Below are 22,465 nucleotides of genomic sequence, written 5' to 3' on the forward strand. Positions count from 1 at the left end.
CCACATTTTGGGTACTAAACTGTAGGGAGTGAAAGAAAAGACTCAATTCTGGGAGATGTTCCAACATCCCAAATTATGGAAAGGAAAAATAAGAACAGGAAATGCAGCATGTCTCTCTAAAGTGATCTGAGTAACAATAAGACTGTTCTGCAACTTGGTTTATTTCTCTTGATCAAATAGTGATTGCAAATAAAAGTAGTCTAAAAATGCTTTTCTTAGTTTCATCAATTTTCAGATTGTTCATTTGTTGTAGTATGGATTAGAAGAAAAGATCATCTTTAAAGTTACTTGAAAGCCTCCAGAGGAGGGCAACAAAGCTGGTAGAAGGGCAGGAAGGCATGTGCTGTGAGGAGAAGGCCAAGGAGCCTTGGGGTGCCCAGTGTGGAGAGGAGGAGGCGGCGAGGAGGCCTCACTGCACCCGGCAGCTCCCTGAGGAGGGAAGCGCTGAGGGAGGTGCTGGTTTCTGCTCCCCGGGACCGATGGTGGAACACAAGGGAATGGCACAGAGCTGCACCAGGGGAGGGTCAGCCTGGGCATGAGGGAAAATTCCTGTGCCGTGAGGGTGGTCAGACTCTAAGACAGGCTGCCTAATGAGGTGGTTGGTGCCCCGTGCCTGTCAGTGTTCAGGAGGCATTTGGACAGTGCCCTCATTAACGTGCTTTAATTTTGGTTAGCCCTAAAGTGGTCAAGCAGTTGGACTAGATGATCTTTGAAGGTCGCTTGCAACTGAACGATTCTATCTTCATTTCCACCACCACCTCCTGTGTCTGGGAACGTATCATCGTGATTTTTTATTTTGCAAATTGAAAAGCTGTCTCTTATAGAGCTTTAGGCTTCCACATATATAGAAGCACCAAAAGTACCTATGTCTTGTCGGTAGCTACCAAAGCTCTCCTCACCTTGCTGGGTAGTCCTTAAAGGTGATACTGCCATTTGCACCAGTTTGACTTCTGTACTGTACACACGTGCAATATGAGAATATCATAGACCTGAAGGGTGAATCACGTACATAAGGGTGCTGTGGGATAAATTAATCCTACAAGCTTCTGTTCAGTGTGCTATTTCTCTTGAGAGCATTTACAGGAGATGGAGGCTACATGTACTGGAGGAAGTTGTAGGATGTATGTGAGATGAGGTAGAACACTACCATATAGCGTAAATGTTGCCGTGGAAAAACGAGTAAAGTCACATGGTGGCAAGAAAACACATCTGCCTGGGAAATTTGCCATAGTGAAGGGAAAAAAAAAACACACAACAAAACAACAGTTGACTTTAACTAGAACACGATCCAGTAGGGGAGCAGTTTCAGATTCCTTGGCTGCCTTCCCTCCACTTCTAGCCAGCCCTGTCACATTACTATTCAAAATATTTTCAGGATCGCAGCTTGTTGAATTGAAAAGTGGAATGAATCCGGCTGGCCTGGATCAAGGAGAAAGGGCAGCAGCATAGGAAAAAAAGTCAGGGAATAGACGTTGGAGGTAGACTATGGCTCTCAGCCTGGGCGCTGTCTGTCTCAGGGAGGCAACGGCACGGGACACATCTGCACCCTTGGCAAAGTGTATTTTGTCTCTCCTAAAGGGTAGTAAGCCCTTTGCAACATCTGCCAAAACGGTTTCACACAGTTAAATGTAATGTGGTGTCTCCCAGTGCTTTCCACTGCTATAGCACCTGGCTATGTGCCCTGAAAAATGCATAAATCAGACACCCAGAAGACATTGTATTAATCAAATCCTTAATTGTGGTGACTTGCACCATGTTCTGAAAGTCAAAACCCTTAAGTCATAGAGGGAAGTCCTGTAGTTCAGCGTTTGCCATTGAAAACTTCCTCTCCCTCCTCCACCAGGTGTATTCAAAGGCTGTTCATAGGAAGCCTATTTATAAAGGGTACCTAGACTGGCACCAGTAACTTGACTTGTGTTGAGAAACATGAAAAATACACTAAGATTCCTGAGATGGTGGTGGTGGAAGTTAATGTGCTCGCTCTGACACACACACAGTTAGATATTTTGCAGTAGTTAAAGCTTCATGAAGTCTTTCAGTTCTTGTCCTGTGGCTTTTGAAGATCATAATGTGTAATCTGTAAGGGTGACAGGGCATGCCTGCATGCAGCACATTGCCACGTGCCAGACAATGGGAAAAAAACAAATCTCTGCATCTTCCTAAAAGTTCAAAAAGAGGTAAAAAGTAGTTTTAATGGCAAGACAATAAGCAGGACCTTCTTTGAGAAATGCCAAGTGAATTTCGTTTCCATCTTTACAGCATTGCATTTATCATTGTCCACCACATCCAGTCTCTGTCCCAGTTAGGTACAGGGAAAGCTAACAGCTTGCATTCTGAAGATGTGATAAGAATTTTGTAGGTATAGGTGTTTTCAAAATTGCATTTGAAGAGGTGTGGGATGAAGATACTAAGTATTAGTATCCTTGTTTCCTCACTGGTGGATCCTGGAGTTTTCTGTGGGATGTTTGCAAAACATCTTAGCCAGCTGATGAAAGACAAGATCAGACCATCAGAGATGCTTGACCTTTTGAATTTATTATGCTTTCTTCAAAGTAATGTAATTTTATGAAGTATGGGTAATTTATTTATTTTTCTTAATTTAAATGACTACATAGCAGAATTGTATCCAAATTGATGCAGTTATGATGACACGATATTACATAAAAAACTAATGTTAGGAAAACCATCATATACTAAACTGTAAGAAGTGGGAGGGTGTTTATGATTCCTTTTTGGTGCTGAGAGATTCAGCTTTGTTAATTCTCTTTCCCTTGATTTCCTTATCTGTAAACCCTTTTTAGAGGATATTTTGAGATACCTAGTGATACGGAGGAAGGAAGGACTATATTTGTTCTAAAGTTCAGTTCCCAGAATGAGAAACATACATGGAAGAGATGGCTAGTTTAGAGAAACCCATGGTACAGCTATTACACACACCACAGGCTACAAACAGTGGCTCAGCAAAGGAGTGAAGCTTAAAACCTGCAGCTGAAGCCTTCAAGCTACAGTTACATGGTATTGCAGGAAAAGTAGGAGATGCAAAGGTGGGAAGGGTATCATCAGGGTCCAAGGTTTCTCTGTGCTGCTAGATGTCTGGTTAAATACAAGTTGCAGATGATGGAAGGAAGCAGAGTGCGTCCCATGCTATGGAGAGCTGAGGGGCATGCTGAGGGTATTTGACCTGCATAGGAAATTCCCTTCTATCCCTAAATCTAGGTATTGAGATAATTTTGAGCAGGTTCCCATATTCCAGAAATTGAGAAATTGATTCTGATAGAAACTCCTACAGATCCCACTTACACATTGCATCTTGCACAAAACAGCTACCCCTGAACCCACTGGTCAAAGAAGCTATGTCGCAAAAAGCTTATCTATTGCAGATGACCCTACAGTGCAGTTCTTGAAATACATAGTTGTGAACAAAAAGTGATCCAGTCTTTCAGCCTTCCTTGGAAATATCAATGAGTCAGTTACCTAAGGACTTATATTGTGATTTAATTTTAATTAATTAATTTATCTTCATTTAGACTACTGTGATTCTTGAGTGCCTGGTGAATTCTTAGTTATTCCTCACGCTGTTTAGACTGAACTCTTCAAGACAGGGACGTTTTTTTCCTGTCCCTGATACCCAGAAGACCTATACACAGGCCTCAGAAATTTGTAAGCCCTACTTGAATTCGATATTAGATGAAAAAAAATGACATTTTGAAATACTTGTAAAAGGGTTTACGAGAAAGAGTGATTTCTAGTCTTAGCAGTTTTGTGTGTATGAATATATAGATTTTTTTTTGTTGTAAATGTAGCTTGGCCCTTTGCTAACCAGTGCTGGACAAGAGAATTCACTGATACTACTGCTTACTTACTGGTGGCATAAACATGTACTGCAGAGTCACAGCCTGGGTTTGTTTTTGTTTTCTTTTTTTTCTTTGTCCTGACAGAAAGATTTCGGGATTTACTGCTTCTACATTCAAATCAAGACACAGAGATTCTGCCCATCTTTCAGCAGAGGCGCTATCCCAAGTAAGTAAGATTGCCTTCTTGGGAGAAATAAAATCTTTATCTATTCGCAGCAAAGGAGAGCGAAGCATTTGTAGCTCTGTGCATGCTTTTGGTGTGAAGTCTTAAGGCAGAGCTGTCGAGGAGCCACACTTACACTGAGCTCTGCAGTCTTTCAGCAGTGTCAGGAAGAAGCAGACATACTTTGCAAGCCTGCCCAGCTGTCGGGGGGAGGTGGTGGCAGAGTGCAGACATTTAGCTGCCTGGATCAGAGCCTGGTGGAGCTTTGTTTCACTTGACACTGTGTGTTGACATAGGCAGATGTTTTGTCAGGCTAATCCCCTCTCTTGTCTTGTGGGATTCCATCATTTATGGTGACAGATTCCCTTGGATTTTAACAGTCTCTCCTCTGGAAGCCTACAAACACTTGAAAACATTTTTTTTTTTCCTGCCATTTTTAAGGATAAACATGCAAGCAAGCCAAAAGAACGGTGTTGTGTGTTTAGGAGGTCTTAGATGGCGTAATCGTAATGAGTATCATGGACTAAATTTCTTCTTTTTCTAAATTCACATGCCTGAATGAAACAAGAGATGCTGCTTGTTGTTGTGTTGGTTAAAAGAAACAGTGACTTTCAACTAAGTCTTGGAAAGAGGCAGTGAAGGGAAATGAAGAAGAGAGTCTCTTCACAGTAAATTTGGCCAGACTGAATGGTGGAAGGAAGATAGTGTGGGAGGAATAGAGGGAGTAAAAGAAATGTTTGGAGACAATCCAGCAACAACAATGAAAATCAGTGAAATTGTTTATTTTAATCATTATTGTTAACTGATTCCTGAAATGCATAAAAGGCAGTGGAGCTATTTGTTAAATATAGCTCCTAAAATACTATAACTTCTTTTTTCTTTTAAAAGTATGCAGCAAATAAAGGAGCTGAGTGCTGAAAACCAGTTACCTCCTCACTGTAAATATTTAAAAATAAAAGCACTCAGGGATGAATCCTGATTCTGAAAATGGTGAAACTCTACCACTAACTTCAAGGGAGACAGAATTTTATCCCCCTGATTTTAGTGCTTGCATTATCTATTGTCATTCTTTTTCTGGAATACCATTCAGGTCTAATATATGTCACTCTCAGAGATACCTTAAGCTGATAGACTGCTCTGCTTGTTTTGCTAGGACTTCCATGTACTACCTTGGTCCCTCACCCTTTGGAGCATGAAACAGTTATTTTTCCACAGTTGTAAAATGCTTTGCTTGGCTTAGATGTTTTCACGTATGGTATGGGTGCTGTCAGACTGGTCTGAGAAACTGGTTTATTCTACCTGTCTGTATAAATCATTCCTAAGGTGTCTGATTTTAAATTTTTGCATATAATTTATTGCTAGCATTGCTGGCTAGTATGGTATATAGTATTATTGTTAGATCTATGGGTGAATGATTGTCTGCTGCCATCTGCTCATGGGATGTTCCAGCTCCTTCAAGATCATACAACCAATATTGTAGTATGGAGCTGTTTGAAGTTATGGTGGCTTTGTGTCACAAAGTGATCCCTGTTTTCAGCCACATTACTTGGCAAGATTGTGATTCCTTTAATATAGAAAATCAGCCACACTTTGGCACCTAACTGAAAGAAAAGTTTGCATATAAGCAATATATAAGCAATAGATTTCTGTTTATATCATCATTAACTGGTGCAGATTTGCTTGCTTGCTACAGAAATTCATCATTTATTATAGTTTATTTACAGGCTGGTTGGAGACTATTGACGTGTCCTAATTTCCCCAGGGGTTCTGTTGTAAGCGAAATCTTTGTGTTCAGCAAGGTAGAAAAACTCTTCATCTTCATAATATATTTTGTCTTACTCCCATTTTATTTTTTCCCTCTGTATGCTCATTTTCATTAAAAGGTCAGTCAACAGAAATCAAGATAATGAACAGACTGATGTCATAAATCAGTGTTCCTTCGTTGACTTCAGCTGAGCAATAGTCGTTTGTACTACATAAGGAGCAAGGTCATTTTAACAAGGCCTTGTTGTAGGGCACAAGCTGGAGTTTGTAATGCTTAAGGACTTCCTAAGAATATGAAAAGTTAAAAATAAAAGGGAAATTGTAATAATGACCTAACTGAATAGCTTAGCAGGGCTTAGTAGGTAGAAAGGGCAAAAGTTTGTACATATTTGGGAAACATATTCCTAAAGAAAGGACATGGGAAAGAAAGATATTCAACATCTCAAGATACTCAGAGTTTTAGTAATAAATGTTAAAGGCAAAATGAGCAAACTGTAATCCGTCAGTTTTTGAAAGAAGTAGAAACCTTGACGTTCTAGGCTGAATTATGTTCTTGTACATTTGTTATATTAAGATCTGATCACCGTCCCATAGAACAGCAGCATAATTTAGGGTACATGTTTGTTCTCAGAGAAAATGTCTGTGCACTGAAATGGCTGGAAGTAGTTTCATAGAATATGCATGCATATTGTTCTGGATTTGCTGGGTAAATGTGTCAAAGAAATGCACTTTGCAATCCTTGTTGATGTGGGAAGAAATGCCAGATCTTTTGATGGTCCTTGCATTTGCCTGAGTTTATTTTCCTGTTCATGGCTTAACTAAAGAGCAGATACATGCTTTGACACATGGGGCAGGTTGTAGAGAAACCTGAGCTTACAAAGGTTCGAGCTTGTAAAGCCACTGGGAACATCACAGTGCTTCCTTGACTTATCAGTGTATGTCTCAAGTAGCGTGTCATCATGAGCACCAGCTGTCAGCGCAGCCTATGGGCTTAGATGCAGCACTACACCAGCACATCTGTATAGCACCAAAGAATCATAGAAGGTTGGAAAAGACCTCTAAGATCACCTCTTCCACCCATGCAGTCACCCTTTTTCATTATGAGCTTGAAGAGCAGAAGGAGCTCGGCATCACCTTGTGCTTCATTCACATGACAATGGAACTGCGTTACTGTGTTGGGGGAAATTACAATTATTGGGGAAGGGATGTGGAAGTATGTTCTCCCATAAATGCCTACAGTAGAGATCCTTACTGCAACATTCTGCACTGCACATAGTCACAGGTTACTGAACTAGGGGGACCAGTCTAATCCAGGCAAGTCTTTTCCATACCTCAAGTGACTGTCAGAGGACAAAATCAGACATCACTTGACCCCTCACCCACCTCATCAGGAAACTGCCCTATTCACAGAGAGAAATGTTTGGAAGACAAAATCTATCTCCTAACTAAAGTGCAACAATCACCGCATCCGTGAGGATTCGCATTCCTGAAACTAAGAATAAACCTGCAGCTGTGGGCAGCCAAACAGGCAGGGGCTCATAGCAGCCTCCGAATAGTACCCGCCTGGGAAGAGCCTCGGCCCTCAAACCAAATTGCAGACATGCTTGCAGCTTGTTCCTTCGTTCCCTCACCTCCATGAGCCTGCTGAAGCCCCTGAGGTGGGCCACACCAACACGATCAGGCCTGTCAGCAAATTCAGCTTGTTGCAATGAGTCTTCATTCCTGACCAGTCACTTTGACACTGAGCATTAGGGCTCCTAAATCTCTTAAAAACACTTTAAAAATAGTGCTTAGGGCATTTCTAGGGGAGTTTTCCTCAAGTTGTTATCAAGCTTATCAAGCTTTCTTGGTTGCCTTCTTAGGCCATGAGGTTCATACCATTTGTCACATGAATCTACTCATAAAATGCCAGAACTGTTGAAGTGCTGACACATGCTACAGAGTGTTGATCCTGACAAAGACGACGTTGTTATGGTCATTAATAGGACTGTAGGGTCCTGCATGTGCCAGTGAGTTTAGTGCCATCAGCATGGGCCTAAGTTGCTGACTGGAATCAGTGTGATTTCCTCTCTGAGCTCCAGGGGAGATCGCATGGTGGCCTTGAACACTACCCCGTAGATGGGCCTGGTATGTCAGAAGGGACAAAAAAGAACAGAGTGGTAAAGGAAATGTTAAGTGTGAGAGTGAGGAATTAGTTTGGTAGGTTGAAAAAGCAGGAGAGAGGCCGACACTACACGAAACTCTGCTTGTTGCCCAGAGAAGCTGTGGATGCCCCATCCCTGGAGGTGTTCAAGGCCAGGTTGGATGAGGTCCTGGGCAACCTAATCTAGTGGCTGGCATCCCTGCCCGTAGGAGGGGTTTGGAAGTGGATGATCTTCAAGGTCCCTTCCAACCCAAACCATTCTGTGATTCTGTGATTCTGAGATTCTGTGATTCTATGATTGTGAGGAATGGGCCAGAAATGCTGTTGGTGTTACAGCTTTTTAGCAAGTTTCTCAGTATGCAAGAAAGTTGAGAGTGCAGCTGCACTTTGTACTTTCAAGATAGTACTGAAATCCTCAAGTATGTGTGTGTTTTTTTTAGAGGGATTATTTGCCTTTTTTTTTTTTTTCCCTTCAGAAATATTTGCAGTCTTCATTCTTATCTTCTGTCGGCTTGGTGGAAAAGTTCTTGGATGATTCACAGATTTTAAGAACAGACGGAACTGTTATATTCTAGCTAATTTGAGTTCCCTTCTTAACATAAACCGTAGAGCATTACCCTATAATCCCTGCAGCAAGCTTCTGGTTCAACCAGAGCATAAATTTAGAAAGACATCCAATCTTTAAATTGAGACGTTAAAAACTAGAAAATTTGCAAACCTCTAGATCTGCTTGCTTCGATTGTTAATTATTTGATGTATGTATAGAATGAATTTCCTTAGCTTCAGTTTCCAATCTCTGTTACTTCATTCTACCATTTTCTACTAAACAAGGGAGTTCTATACCATCTGAAATGACACCTCCATTAAAATGGTTAGAGGTTATTCAAAAACGTACCTTTCTGTCAGGCATATTAAATAGATAAAACTTTATTACAGGGCAGGATTTACTTAAAAGGTCTCTAATAATTTGTGTTCTCTTTTTAAAGCTTGTAGATTCTCTCTCTCTCTCAACATGGAGAGGGATTAAGAAAGTATTTTGGTAACTGTTTCCTTAATGTTTGTATACAGAAATAGCAGCACTTCTTTGTAGTCAGAGAGACTATGTAAGTTTAATATTATTATTTATATTTAAATGGAATGACAAGGTGTTCAACTTTGGTGAAAAAAATGAACTTAGAATGTAGCAGGTGTAATAGAGTCTTCCAAATACATTTGCTTTCCATCTGTCATAAGCTTACAAACCTTTCTTTGGCATATATTCTTGGTAAATTAAAGTAGACTTTGTGTGTGTGTAGCAAACTGCTGGTCATTTTCATGTCACAAAGCCCAGAAAATCCAGGATCCTTGTTTCTATATATGTGTCTGCTTAAATATATATTTTGAAGGTCATCTTTGAAAAGCTGCTGAAATTTTTAGCTCAAACAGAGCCAAATCATGTTATTCAATTCTCGTAATGGAGTAGTCTAGACAAATAGGCGGCAGAAAGTTAGTGCCCTAAACTGTTGTGCCATCTGGTCCCCAATTGCTACTCATTTTAATGATAATGGATCTACGATGGATCCACGCCAATTTACTACAGCTGGAGAGCCAAGCCAAGAAGCTTATGATATTTCATAAATAATACCCCAGGAATAAATCTTGTATCTTATTTGTAACTGTCTTAAGAGTGGTTTTCCTTTTAGAGAGAAAAGTAATTTGTGTCTAACCAGAAAAAGCAGTGGGTTCTGGCATGCAGCTCCTGGAAGTTACGATGCACAGGCGTATCACATCCATGGAGATTCCCTCTGCAGCCCAGATTTAAGCATGCACAGGAGTAGCTAGCAGGATCATGGCATAGAAACCCAGTTTAGTTCACAGTAGTAGCAAAGGCAGAGTCTTCCTTGACATTCAGCAAGAGGAAGAATCATAACCTATGCATTTGTCACATGGTCTTCATTGTAAAGGCAGGCAAAGAGGTTTATAATTTTAAAAAGAGGGGAAGAACTTTAACGGAGTCTTCTTCTATAAAAGTCTTTCTTTGAAGCGCTTTACAAAAGATGCTCTCTATTGTTACAGAAGGGAAACTGAGGCAAGGTAACAACTGATGTGTGTTACCAGTGTCACCCAGGACCAACTCTCCTGGGGATGAGACCAGAATTAGAAATCAGGTCTTCTACAGTCTTTTCAGTTTTGTGCAATTGGTTCTTTCATCTAAAATAACATCCATCCTGTTTTCCACTGCAAAAACATGTGGCCTGCCCACATTGCCGAAATCAAATGGGAAGGTGCCAAGCGAAGGAGCCGTTTGCCCACACAAGCACTTCAGTGCTTTGTGTACTATTGTCCATTAAGCATGAAAATTACTGTTTTTGAAGTGCTCCAAGATTCGTTTCAAAATGCAGCTATCTCGCTAGCAGCGCAGACCTCAGAAAAGGTGATTCTTGGGGAACTCAGAGCATTTTCATTACTAGCTAAAAAAAGAGATTCTTGATTCAGGAATCTGCAGTGGCGTTTAAAAGAAACTCAAGTTGTTTATAGAGAGAAATGTTTTGGGATGATTTTAATGTTTTGTGTTTTTTTTTTTCTTTTATTTTACTTTTCATCAATTTTTTTTTAAATATGACTTGCAGTGGTAAGTTATCCTTGTAGAGTTTGCAATATAGTACAGGGTTGAGCTGCATGACAATAAAGCATTCAGTATAGGAAAAGGGCGTTTTCCTGTCATTTGGAATTTTTACCAAATGGCAAGAACAACAATGGCAGTAGAGTAAAGGCTGGTAGCTTTTTATAAAAACAACAATCATGTGATAGGGCTAATCATATTAATAAAAACACAAGTATTGGCTCTGGATTTTGGTTAAACCATTAAGAAGATAGAAAGAAAGAGTACAGTAATTCATTCTGTACACTGCATTTTTGGGCTCTGATCCTACAAAGACTTGTGTGGATATATCCACATAATATCAAGCAAGGCCAACTCAGTATCTTGAAATATTTAGAACGGCACATTAAACTCAAATGTGGGTCATAAATTCCTTGAGACAGAGGCTGTATTTGTTTATGGTACCAGTACAATGCCCCAGTAACTTCTAGTGCAAAATAAAGACACTTTTGTTCTGTTTCCAAAGGCCTTGAGTTCAAGTACTGGCAATGTGGAGTGAATGGGTCCCCTTAAAGTCGAGGGGAATTTTGCTGCTAGCTTCAGCAGAGCTCAGACTTCACCTGAAATTGAAGAAACTTTGAAGAAACAAGTACAAATCTTTCAGATGTAGAGAGATGTGGGCAAAACCCCGTGTCTTCTGGGAGTTTTCTGCAGGAACTTACATGCAAAATTGAAGCTCTGTGTGCAGATATATTCTCTTTTAAGCACCAAGCAATCTACAATTCAAGTTCAACTTAGCTCTGTTTATCATAGCATAGCTGTGGCTCATTAGCAGTCATGAACTGTTTTATGCAAAACATTGCAGTGCTCCCAATTGAGAAGGGGAAAGGGCTGGCTGAAAATAAAAGATTCCTAAACCTTTCAAAATATTTAGGAGGTGAAATCATTACTTTGTTCAAAGTGAATGGTATAAGACAGAACATTGCAGCTGGTTTTCATTTTGCTATTTGGGAGCCTGAGCACGGTTCTTGATAAAGCCTGTTGATTTAATTAATATATACCTGCCTACTACTGAGCAGCAACGTGAGACTGTGGGGAATTATCTGTCACCAGATGTCTCAAAGGATGTTTTTTTTAAACAGCTCGAACAGAAGTTATAGTAATTTGATGCAGAAATTATTAGAGATGTTCTTTGATTCATTATGCAAGAGAGAGTTACAATGATCCCTTCTGGCCTTATATCTAGTTTTATCATAGTTTTAAAAATAATGGCTTATAATAGTTGAAAAAATAGTTTCACAATTACCATAGTTACAGAAATCCAAGCACCAGGCTCTTCAGAGCGAAAATAAAGTGCTAACAAATCATGGTTGTTGACGATAGTGACTTCCTCCTTAAGTCTATGAACAAAAGGGAACTGCTTCATTCATTCAATCCTACACACCTACCTGCACATTAGCAATTTAATTTTTGGCCCCAGGCTTTCATTGGGAGACCCCTGAAACTGTTTTTTGTCACAGAACCTGTCAATGGAGCCAGCATCTTTTGTTGGTGTTTTGTTAGTAAGTCCTGCTGAAAAAGAGAAAAAAAAAGATGCGAATTGCAGGTATAACAAAGGGGACAATGGACAATATTGTGCTCCTAAACATGTGGAAGAAATTGGGAGGGAAAAAGGAGTTGCCTAGCATGTCTTCCTTTATATTTCATATAAGACATAAACAAAAACTGTATTTCTTGGTCTCTAAGGAGGGCAGAAATCTAGCAACACTCATTGCTGTTCTGGCTCTCGCCCAAACAAGGTTTGAAGAAGGAGGAAAGCTGTTAGATCAGCATCTCAGCTGTATTTCCTCAAGACATTAATACCTCAGAAAGCAGCACACACTAGGGCTGCCCCTTGGGTAGCAGAGCAAGTATAAGCTCTGTGTGAGAGGAGAGAGGAGCACAAACCTTCAAGCCAAAGGAGGCAGGTCTCATTTTGCATAAAACAGGCAACGATGATCTCTTCTTTTTAGGTTAGAATTGAGGAGACATTTCTTCTCAGAAAGAGCAGTCAGGCATGGGAACAGGTTCCCCAGGGAAGTGGTGGCGTAACCGTCCCTGGGGGTGTTCAAGGAAAGGTGCTTAGGGACATGGTTTAGTGGGTGACATTGGTGGTAGGGGGATGGTTGGACCAGATGATCTTGATGGTCTTTTCCAACCTTAATGATTCTATGATTCTTATCAGGACATGAGCCTAGATTTCAGTTCTAGCAACCTTTTGTCAGGCAGCACTGATGGAGTGGCTCAATTCCGAGTGCCAGGCTCTTTTATGTATGAGACACACTTCATGTTTCTTTTTCATGCAGTAAGTCAGGCTTTAAGCTGTTGGTATTAATCAAGAACAGAGAAAGGCCCATGTTGATCTCACGGCCATCCCTTATCTCCTCTGAGAAATGGATAGGAGCTCTGGACTGTGGGATGCCAACTGGACCATCCTAGATTGAATATCCCCAAGTAAACACGTAGGGTTCATGAAGGAACATGTCTCAGCATCCAGGCTAGAACTTAGCTCAGAAGTTGCTTTCAACTCTTAAAAACTGGCAGTAGTAGAGAATCCATCTCGTCCAATAATAAGTTATTGCAGCAGTTAGTTAGCCTCAATCACAGGGACAGGTGTTGGCTCCTGGGAGATGGTGCCCCGTAGGCCTGTCTTGCCTCGAGGAAAAATCTTCTACATCCACGGTTTGTAAGAACCGCAAGTCCTTTAGCACAGCCAGACAGCCAGCAGCTGGAAAACGTTGTTAGCGGCTGCAGAGCAGCAATGGCCCGTGATATTAGCTGCCAAATCCATTCTGAGTGTTGCCTAATCAGCTAGCTGAGGCTGCTCACGAGCAGAATTGGAGACGAAAGTAGGGAAGTCCTAACGCAAAGGATGCTTGAATAGAAGATTTGTACAGAGTTATTGCATGGGGAGGATAAATTGGGTGATATTCAGAGTTTCTGGTGGTTGTTTTTGAATGGAAAAATTTTGTGGGTTATAGATTTGACAGAAAATTACTAGTGTAAGTATCTGCACTTGAAGTGAGACATTACATGTACAGAGTGAGGTGCCTAGCAATGCTTTTCCCTTGGTATCATGAATGTAATGACATTTTTGCTACCCTCAAAGCAATAGCAGAAGCTGTGTTATAGTCACCGACTGGAAGGAAAAGATACTAAAATCATTTGCTTCAGAGCCTAATGGCTTTCATGTAGCACTTTGCTTTATGACTTAATTATCCATTGCTGTCAAGGTATCTGTAGTACAAGGTTTAAATTAAGTTTGTGCATGGTAAAAACTCATTTAGAACCAAACTCTGCAAGGAGCTTTCTTCGCTCCTCTGGGATCCTGTGGCAGGCAAAATTGCTGCATGCTCAAAAAAAAAAAAAAAACACACACAAAAAAACCCACAATACGAGTAGGGTCAGTGCTCCTACCCCAACTCCAGTTTATCAGTTTGAGATTGTAAGCTGTCCTACAACCTGTACAGCATAAGTGTTCTATGTGTCCTGTGTGGTTCAGAAAATACCCAAGTTTCTAAAGCCAACTGTCTCAGCACTCACAGGACTGGGCTCTTGCTTACCTCTGCATGGTGCCTCACGATGTTACCTAGTGATATTATACCTTTGTATTTCCCTTCACTGTTACTGTATCTTTAAGGCATAAGATACCTTTAAAATGTATTAATGTTGGTGATTTCTAAGATGGGAATGTTTAAGATAAATTTACTTCCTCTTTTAGATAAATCACCATAAAAGATTGAATCTCTTAACCATATCGCTATCCCATTGCTAAACCAATTCTGAAATCCTTTAAATACGGTAAATTGTCCTTTATGTCTGTATAACTGAATCTTCCTGAACAGTATTTGAAATGTGTCCATTTATTTCTAGGGTTTTCTGCAAAATAAGTATTTGCATCCCTACAAAAACCTCAACAGACTTTGAAAGCTATTTGTAGTTTATTTTTTTGTGCCATAGTATGCCATTTTAACTGGGATGAGGCAAATTGTGCATGGAATTAACTTGTGAAAGCATCATAAACCTTCGATTCTGGGCATTTGGGCACTGTGAAGATGAAACTTTGTGATCTTAATATACCAAGAGTATCTCCTGCCATTTACAAAGTTTTCAAAAGAAACAGTTCTAGGATTTCAGCTTATCACTGCATCAGCAAGAGTTTGAAGTGTGTTGGAGAGATACCCCTCACTTTGCACAAATCTACAAAACTGGCATTTCATTCAAGCTGGTATAACATAAAATATGGGATAGTTGTGAACTGAACTCGAGCTTTCCATAAAATTTGAGTATAATCTGGAAGAAAGACTACAAAGTACCCCAGTCTGTTAGGTAAGGTGTTTCAGTAGGACACTGAGTGGCTGTGCCAGCGTTTCTGAGTGGAAAGGGCAGGCACTGCTGTCCAGAAGGATCTCAGCAGATCTGTAGTGTAAAAGTCACTGGTTACATATTTTGGTTATGTTCAAGTGAAATGCTATACAGCCTTCCCTTCGGAAAGAGCAAACTTTCTCTGAAGGACAATCACTACACACCAGCTTCTCTGTCAGCCCTGTTTTGTTTCAAGGAGAGGACATGAAATTTTGCTTCAGCTCACATAAGTCAAACCTGCTGGTGAACCTAAGAAAAAGAAGAAAAGCTCTGTAATTAGAGTTTGATGTCTGAACGGCTTGGAAGGGAGCAGAGTGATGTCGAATATCTTGGATGTTGTGCCTGAGCGAGAGGAGGGTGGGAGGGGAGGAGAGCAGGGAGGAGGGAAAGACAGATGCAGCTTTCTGTTTTGCACACAGTCCACACGTTACATGGAGAAAGATACCTTAATTCAAATGAACAGGTTTACCTTATGGGATCAGCAGAGCAGAATTTAATGAGCTTGTTCAGCTTTATAACACTCTAATTGTAATGAGAGCCTCTGGGCACTGGTGACAGGCAAGTGATGCTGGTATTGACTGACAACTTGAGCTCCTTCTGTCGTCTGTTGGGGAAGAGGGTTTAAGGAATGTCTGGCTAATTTATTTGCTGATCGCTGTGTTTCCAGGAGAAAAGAGGCTGAGTTTGGTGTCTTCAAGGCTTCTTTGGCCCATGGTGCCATTAGCATGCACTTGAGCATCTCATTCCAAGCTGTAACTGCAGCGGAAGAGCTGTCCCCTGGGGCTCAGTCCCTGCTTCCCTCTTTCAGAGTCAGCAGAAGCAGCACTCCTGAGGTGGGGAACTCTCCTAGCTTCCACTGCCCCATCCACAGCAGCACTTTGTTGCCTGAATGCTTTTTTTTTTTTTTTTAACTCTATGCATTTCGCAGTCATATTACTAGGTGAAAGGATCTAGCTTTGAAGAGGTTTTGATGATTAACTTTTCTTTTTCTTGGTGCAGAATTGCACCATAGTTAAGGAATCCACACTATGGAATCGGTGCAAATGGTGTTTATAAAAAATTGGGCTGGCTTTCTGAAGTAATTTGATAGCAAAACAGAACAGGTTGGCTGCAAGCAACTCTAAAGAGCATCACTGGAGTTTAAGAAAACCATTTATCTCTGTTGCCTATGCCAGCTATACCTGGTCACATGAAACCCCCTCACTGTATTAACTTTGTCTGTTGTTAATTATTTGACCCTGCACTGAAATTCTGGCACCAGCGAATAACATCTGGACCACATGGAAATATTATGGCAATTAAGAGACAATTAAATTTGACTTGTTTCCCTGTTCCATCCATCTTATGATGTCCAAGGAGAAGACTCATGCTTGAAATATTTAATGTGTGTGTAAATATTAAAAGTGTGTCTTGACTTTGCTGAGGCTGGGATCTGTTTTTCTCTGCCCTGAAGTTTCCTTGGAGGATGAAAATTAAAGGGACACTGCACCATAAAACCTACTCACAGAAGAAAAAAATCAAAAGTGTTTCTAAATTATGTATGGTTTCATTATCATTAGGTCATTGGTGGTAAAAAAAGCCCTGTTCAGTCAAGTATTTGAACACTGCCATCTAAGGTTAACCAAACTGATGAAATAGAATTAACAAGGAAATTACAGGGCCAGTGCCTTTGTCTGCAGTCATCTTTACCCTCTCTTGTTTGGCTTGGCAAGAGTTCTCCAACGATAGGAAGCTATCACTTAGCCTTATTTAAAACGTGTGTCTGAGAGGTCTGCAGATAAAAGCCATCAGTTAGATGACAAAATAGATCAATGAATCTCTAGAAACACTCTAGTTGTCCTTCCTTCCCTTTTGTATACTCATTAAATGCTGCCATCTGTATATTGATGGGGTTTATGACCACCAGTATGAATGTATCCATGGGCCCCACAGCCTTTTAATGAAGGGATTGTTGCTTTGCTGTGTGTGAGAAATCTAATTATTCCTGTGTGACAGGTAGATGCTGTCAAACAGTGTCAAGTTGACATGCCCAGCTTCTCCTGAGGAAGGCATGGCAGACAGCAGATTTGATCGTAGGTCTTTCAGTCCCAGCACAGCACCTGAGCTGCTGCATTCATCTGTCCTCTTTGTGCTGGTGGTGGAAGTTCTTGCTACAGGGCGAAGGATACCTTTCCATTAGGGACCTTTGGGCACTTCTACAAGAGATACAGATAATCACATCAAAAATGTGGTGTTTTAGCAAATGGGTGATGAATGAAACCATTAGGAAAAACAAATGCAGTTTCAGAATTTCAGAAAGGGACAACCAGAAGGTATTCACCTCTCAGCCCAATTTTTACTTTACAGTTTGTTAAAAGTACAGTTGTTGAAGGAAACCTTCAAGTAAATGGCATGTGGAACACCTAAAACTCTGCAGCTGATGGGTATAGAACGAGCTCTTGGAAAAATGGGGTTTGGTAGATGCACGGAACCCAGAGCATTGGTATTTCATCCACTGTGTACTGCCCATGTACTGCTGTAGTTACTTGCAAATATAAGTACCATAGCAGGAGGAATAGTAAAAAGTAGGTAGCATGAGTATAGTATAGACTATATAGTCTATATTTGCTTGATAGTATCTCTTTCAGCCCTGCAGAACTAAATCCCAGTGTCATAGAATTCAGTGTCATTTTTGCCACTTCTTTGTCCTGTAATCAGACTTCTTTTTTTTTTAAGAGAGAATTTAGCAAAGTATTGTCTAAACAAGAATTCTGCACAGTGTATTCAAATGAAAAAAAGAAAAAATGAAAAAGTCAGCTGCTGGCAGGTGGCAACCAGTGAATAATTCTCACGCAGACAGTTTTAAATGGAGTGAGGTATCAAATATGCAGCAATTCATCTTGGGACCTGTTGTTTTCAATATATTAAGTAATGAGTGACAAGGAGGGAAATGTAAACATCAAGTTAATTAAATCCTCAGATGATATTGAGCCAGGGAGGATAGTATATTTCAGAGCAGATGGATTGAAGCTTCTAGGTGATTTGGGAAATTTCAGGTGTGAAAGAAAAGTAAGATGACTCGAAATAAGCAGAAATTTCAGACAGTTCACCAAGAGACAATTTATCATAATTGAAGCAGAAACGGTGACTTAGGGGAAAAAAAAACGTTAGGATCATATTTAGCACTTTATAACAGCCTTCTGTCTGCATGTATCTGAGTATTTAACCTATTAAATTAAGCTTTTGGAGTGGAAGTCTGAGAAACTGTTGCTAGCTTGGTTCAGCAGAAGGAAGAGCATGGCTGAGGATCTGAATGACATTCTGGAAAGGAGAGAGGATCAGGGAGATGGGACTAAAAGGCAGGAGGACTTTTCTTCCTCTCAGGCTGATCAAAACTGGCATTTGAGGTCAGGCCTGGGGCACCGTCTTGTGATCTGCATTTCACAGTGACAAAGAACATGACAGGGATCAGCGTAGCCAGCACGGAGCTGCAGGACACTGATTTTATGCAAGAAGTCTCAAGTCAGACTTCCCGTGTGCCCCCGGAGCGACAAGACCAGGCACACACGCTGTGGTTTCTCTGTGCATTCACAGAGCAACTTCACGGTGCCTTATCAGTAGGAACTGGTATCGGGCCTACAGCAAAAGCCCCAGGGTGCCTTCGTCTTGGACCCTGAATCTGTGCCGGATGTGTTCTGCGGTGACGTCCAGCCTCTGTTCTCCTCGCTGCCTTCTAGTCACTGTGCCCTATAGCAATGCTTCGCACCCAGTGGGTTGCAACCCTCAGGATATTTATGAAAAGTAAGGGTGGGAAAGGTTATGAGAGGAATTTTATATTTGAAGTGCCTGGTGTGAATTTAAACACTCATCCCCTCTCCATCTCTTGCAAAGTCTTCTGCTCGTCTGTCTCGTTCAGGGTCACCTATTCTCTTTCAGCTTCTTAAAGCTCACAGAAATGCTAAAAATAAGATTCTCTCTGTTGTCATCGATATTCTTACAGTACACGGAAAGGGAAGAGCGTGAAGGAATTTAAAAATTGAAGGGATTAAAAATTCTTTGTTTTGAATAACCTAAGAGCCAGAGGGCTGTACAGAGTCATCTTTGTATGTCTAGAAAGGTAATAATAATGACACTACCACCTATGAATAATGATGCCATTATATAGAGCCTTGGCAGGGCTGAAATTGGAGCACTGCAGACAATAATGGGCCATTCACTTTATATACAGAACTCGAAGTAAGAAGTTGGAGCATATTCAGAGGAAAACAATGAAGAGGTCAAGATGTTCAGGGCTGGCTTGAGCTCATCTATGATGTAATGCACTATATTCTCCGGTAGCTTGATAAGCTTCTGCTTGGGAATTTCTATGGACAATCATCTTTAGGCTTATTTTGACTTCAGAAATTCTTTCTCCAAACTGAGTGATCTCATCCTTAATCTGACATTTTACTGCAACTGTGTGTGGTTCCCTCTAGCTTTCAGCAGGTGTTCTTTAGTTTACATTTTGGCTTTGCCAGTTTTCTCTAGCCCTTTCCAGATAAGAGGCTGTCCATCTAAGGAAATGAACTTCTCTGAGCATCACTGAACATCTGGAAGCCACCTGGAGTTGCCTTCCCATTATCTTGCAGACCTCAGTTCTCAACCATCAGGGCAATATTTGGAGAATTTCTTTGTGGGCTTCCTGACAGCTAAGTTCAAGCAGAGATGTTTTACAGACCCCCAAACCAGTGATTATTTGCTTCATATAGCTGCACTGAAGGAGATGTACTCCTATAGACACATTAACAGTCCTGTATAGGATGTGAGGCTTATGGAAAGCATTGTTCCTTAAAGAGTGTAGTTATGAGAGACATATCCTTGCAAAGAGAGTTTTCCAGAGAAAATATGGGCTTGTGACTGGACTAAATTACTTTGCTTACCCAATGTACACCCAATGACAGAAAAGAGTCAGCAGTGGGACATGGCACTTTTTTCTTGGGGTCTGTTACATTCTAAGTAGCGTATTTCTGCTCAGGTTTACTATATATTGAGGATCCCATTTTATTCCAGGATTAACTATTTCATTTAAATTGCAGGATTTGTTGTGTGATTTATCCTTTTTCTTCCCTTCTTCCCTTCTTCCTTTCTTCCTTTCTTCCTTTCTTCCTTTCTGCTTATTCCCACTTTTAATTCTTCATCTCTACTTAACGTAGTCCACGGCCAGAACAAGCTGCGTTTGGAATGGATTGTGGTGTTCCTGGTCTTTGTCTTCAGATAGATCTGCTACCAACCGTATCTGCCGGCACACCAGTCAGCTTCTTCTCTCCTCCCTTTTTGTTTCTCCAGCTACCTAGCTAGGCTTTTAATTTCTGCACTTGGCATCTTTGAAATTTGTCGGCAGATGCCGACTTTTCTTTCCCCAGCCCCTAGGATGTATTGGAGCTTTTTGGGAAAAGCCTACTTGCAATGTGGATGTCTTGTTAGAGTGGTCTGCTGTTTCCCCCAGCCTACTACCAAAAATGTATTTTGACCTTTGATACAATATGCTCCCCTCGTATATACCTGTAAGTAAGCACAAAGCAGCTTCCATGGGGGGCTACTATGTCTTGTGTATATACTCTCAGGCCTTCTTGAAACTCCCATGTAAATATTTCAGTCTTTTCCTTTCCTTTTTTTTTTTTTTCTTTTGTAACAACTTGAAAATACTTGAACAATGGCTGAGAGAACTGTGCTAGACCTCTAGTGCTGGCTAAAAGCCTCAAAAAGCATATGTAATAATTAGAGGTGTGAAAAACTTGAATCAGCATCTGACTCTGGCAGTACAACTCTTTCAGTTGCTTTAGGTATTCCACAGTACCCTTGAGACACTGAGGCTGAAGGCATTTCCACTGACACAGGGAAAGGGGAAATCCCATCTTAGTAAGTATAATTTACTAAGGGAGGAAAAGGGCTCAGTGCTAATATCAGCACTTAGTGTGAGAAGGATGCATGCTGTCTGCTAGATGGCAACGCTGAGATGGCCACCAACGGCAGCAGTACAGGCAAGAAAAAGCTTCCTCTAACTATTAAAAGACACAAAAGAGCAAATATGGAAGTTGACTACTTCAAAAATACCATGAGATGGGCAGATAACTCCTGTGGTGGCATTGAATAAGTTGGGAAGAAACCTGGCCACCAACACGTTCAAAACCTAGTTGTGGCTGCTGGCCCGAAGCAGCATCTATCACTTAATGATAAACTAAATTTTCAAAAGGCAAGTTTAAAACAGGTGGTACAGTCATTACAATTACTCTTCTTTTTATTTTACTTCATTAGCTGGGATAGAATCGGTAGGAGACGAGTTTACAGAGGCAAGGCACCTCATAAAAGTTACCGTAATTGTTAACGGAGTAAGTAGAAAATTGGATTTCTTCTTATAATAAAATTAAATCATGTGTGATCTTTAATCAAAGGAATACATTTTGGAAACATTTTATAAAAATGACAGTAAAAAGGCTGCCATGGAGAAGAATTAATGTAACATTAATTAAGAATATTGAACCAAGAATTTGGTACAGAAAGTACGTGTACTTCTTTGGGAGAACAAAGTTGTCTGAATACATAATTATACTTGATTGTAGTTCTCATAATGGTTTTACATACCTTTTTAATGAAGTAAGTGAATGGTCTAAACTGATGCTTCTCTCCTGCGATAGTCAGCAATGAGAAATACAGCCTGTCCATAAATATTTTTGGGAAATATTTAGACAATTTTATTCAGTTCTGAGGAAAAATAACTTGGTCTGAGAGAAGGCAGTATTAAATTGCAGAGTCTTAGAGTGCTATAGAAGTTCTGAAGAAGGAAGAGCCATACTTGCAAGGGTGTCCATCAGGAGTGTCTGTTTTCCCTTGTCTTCAGTGGAAGTGCCATCTCAGATGGAAATTCTTCTTCAATCATCCCTGGGCTCTTGAGGATATAATAAGCCGAAGAACAGATGATTTCATTTTGTTTTACCTAACCAAGGAGAAATCAATGATACCGAAATATTTAAATACAATGGCTTAACTAGAAGTTAAATAAAATATGATAAATTGCCATGTTACTATAAGAAGAAAATCTGGTGATAAATGATCCAGAATTTTTTTAAGCCATCTACTTTGTTACAATTGGTTATTACACCAACAGATAAAGGAAGCAACTGCTATTCAAGAGAGAAGGAAATTTCTACAAGCTCTAGTACATACTGTAATGTATGTAGTACGTACTGTAATGTATGTAGTACATTTGAAGTTGAAAAGAAAAAAAAAAGTGTGCAATCATAAATTAAACTCAAGATGTTTAAAAAAAGGAGATAATGCCTAATGAAATCTGAATTAGAATGATAACACTTTGCAATCTCGTGCAAAATAGTATATAAAGTTAATTGGACCCACTGGGTTTTACAAGCTTACTTGTCTGAGGGAGTGCTGTTTTCTGTAATGAAAACATCATCCTTCACAATGTCAGAAGAACACATGGGAACCTCTGATCTTACATGCCAGATGTCACATTTTGTTACACTTACAAGCCCTGAAAAGCCATAGTAGTTCTGGAAATCCATCCAAACCAAGGATGTCAT

General features: G+C 40.4%; 1 protein-coding gene across 7 annotated transcripts in view; it reads left to right on the forward strand.

Annotated features, from left to right (window-relative positions):
• NOX4 (NADPH oxidase 4) overlaps positions 1-22,465 on the forward strand; it is a 117,814-nt gene that overhangs the window by 70,908 nt on the left and 24,441 nt on the right. For all 7 annotated transcript variants that reach the window (XM_048076500.2, XM_048076498.2, XM_048076501.2 and 4 more), the window contains one exon: positions 3,939-4,020. In XM_048076500.2, coding sequence (XP_047932457.2) covers positions 3,939-4,020 — 82 coding nt within the window. The remainder of the gene's footprint in view (positions 1-3,938; positions 4,021-22,465) is intronic.

Source organism: Anser cygnoides, chromosome 1, assembly GCF_040182565.1.
Source record: "Anser cygnoides isolate HZ-2024a breed goose chromosome 1, Taihu_goose_T2T_genome, whole genome shotgun sequence".
Taxonomy (NCBI): Eukaryota; Metazoa; Chordata; class Aves; order Anseriformes; family Anatidae; genus Anser; species Anser cygnoides.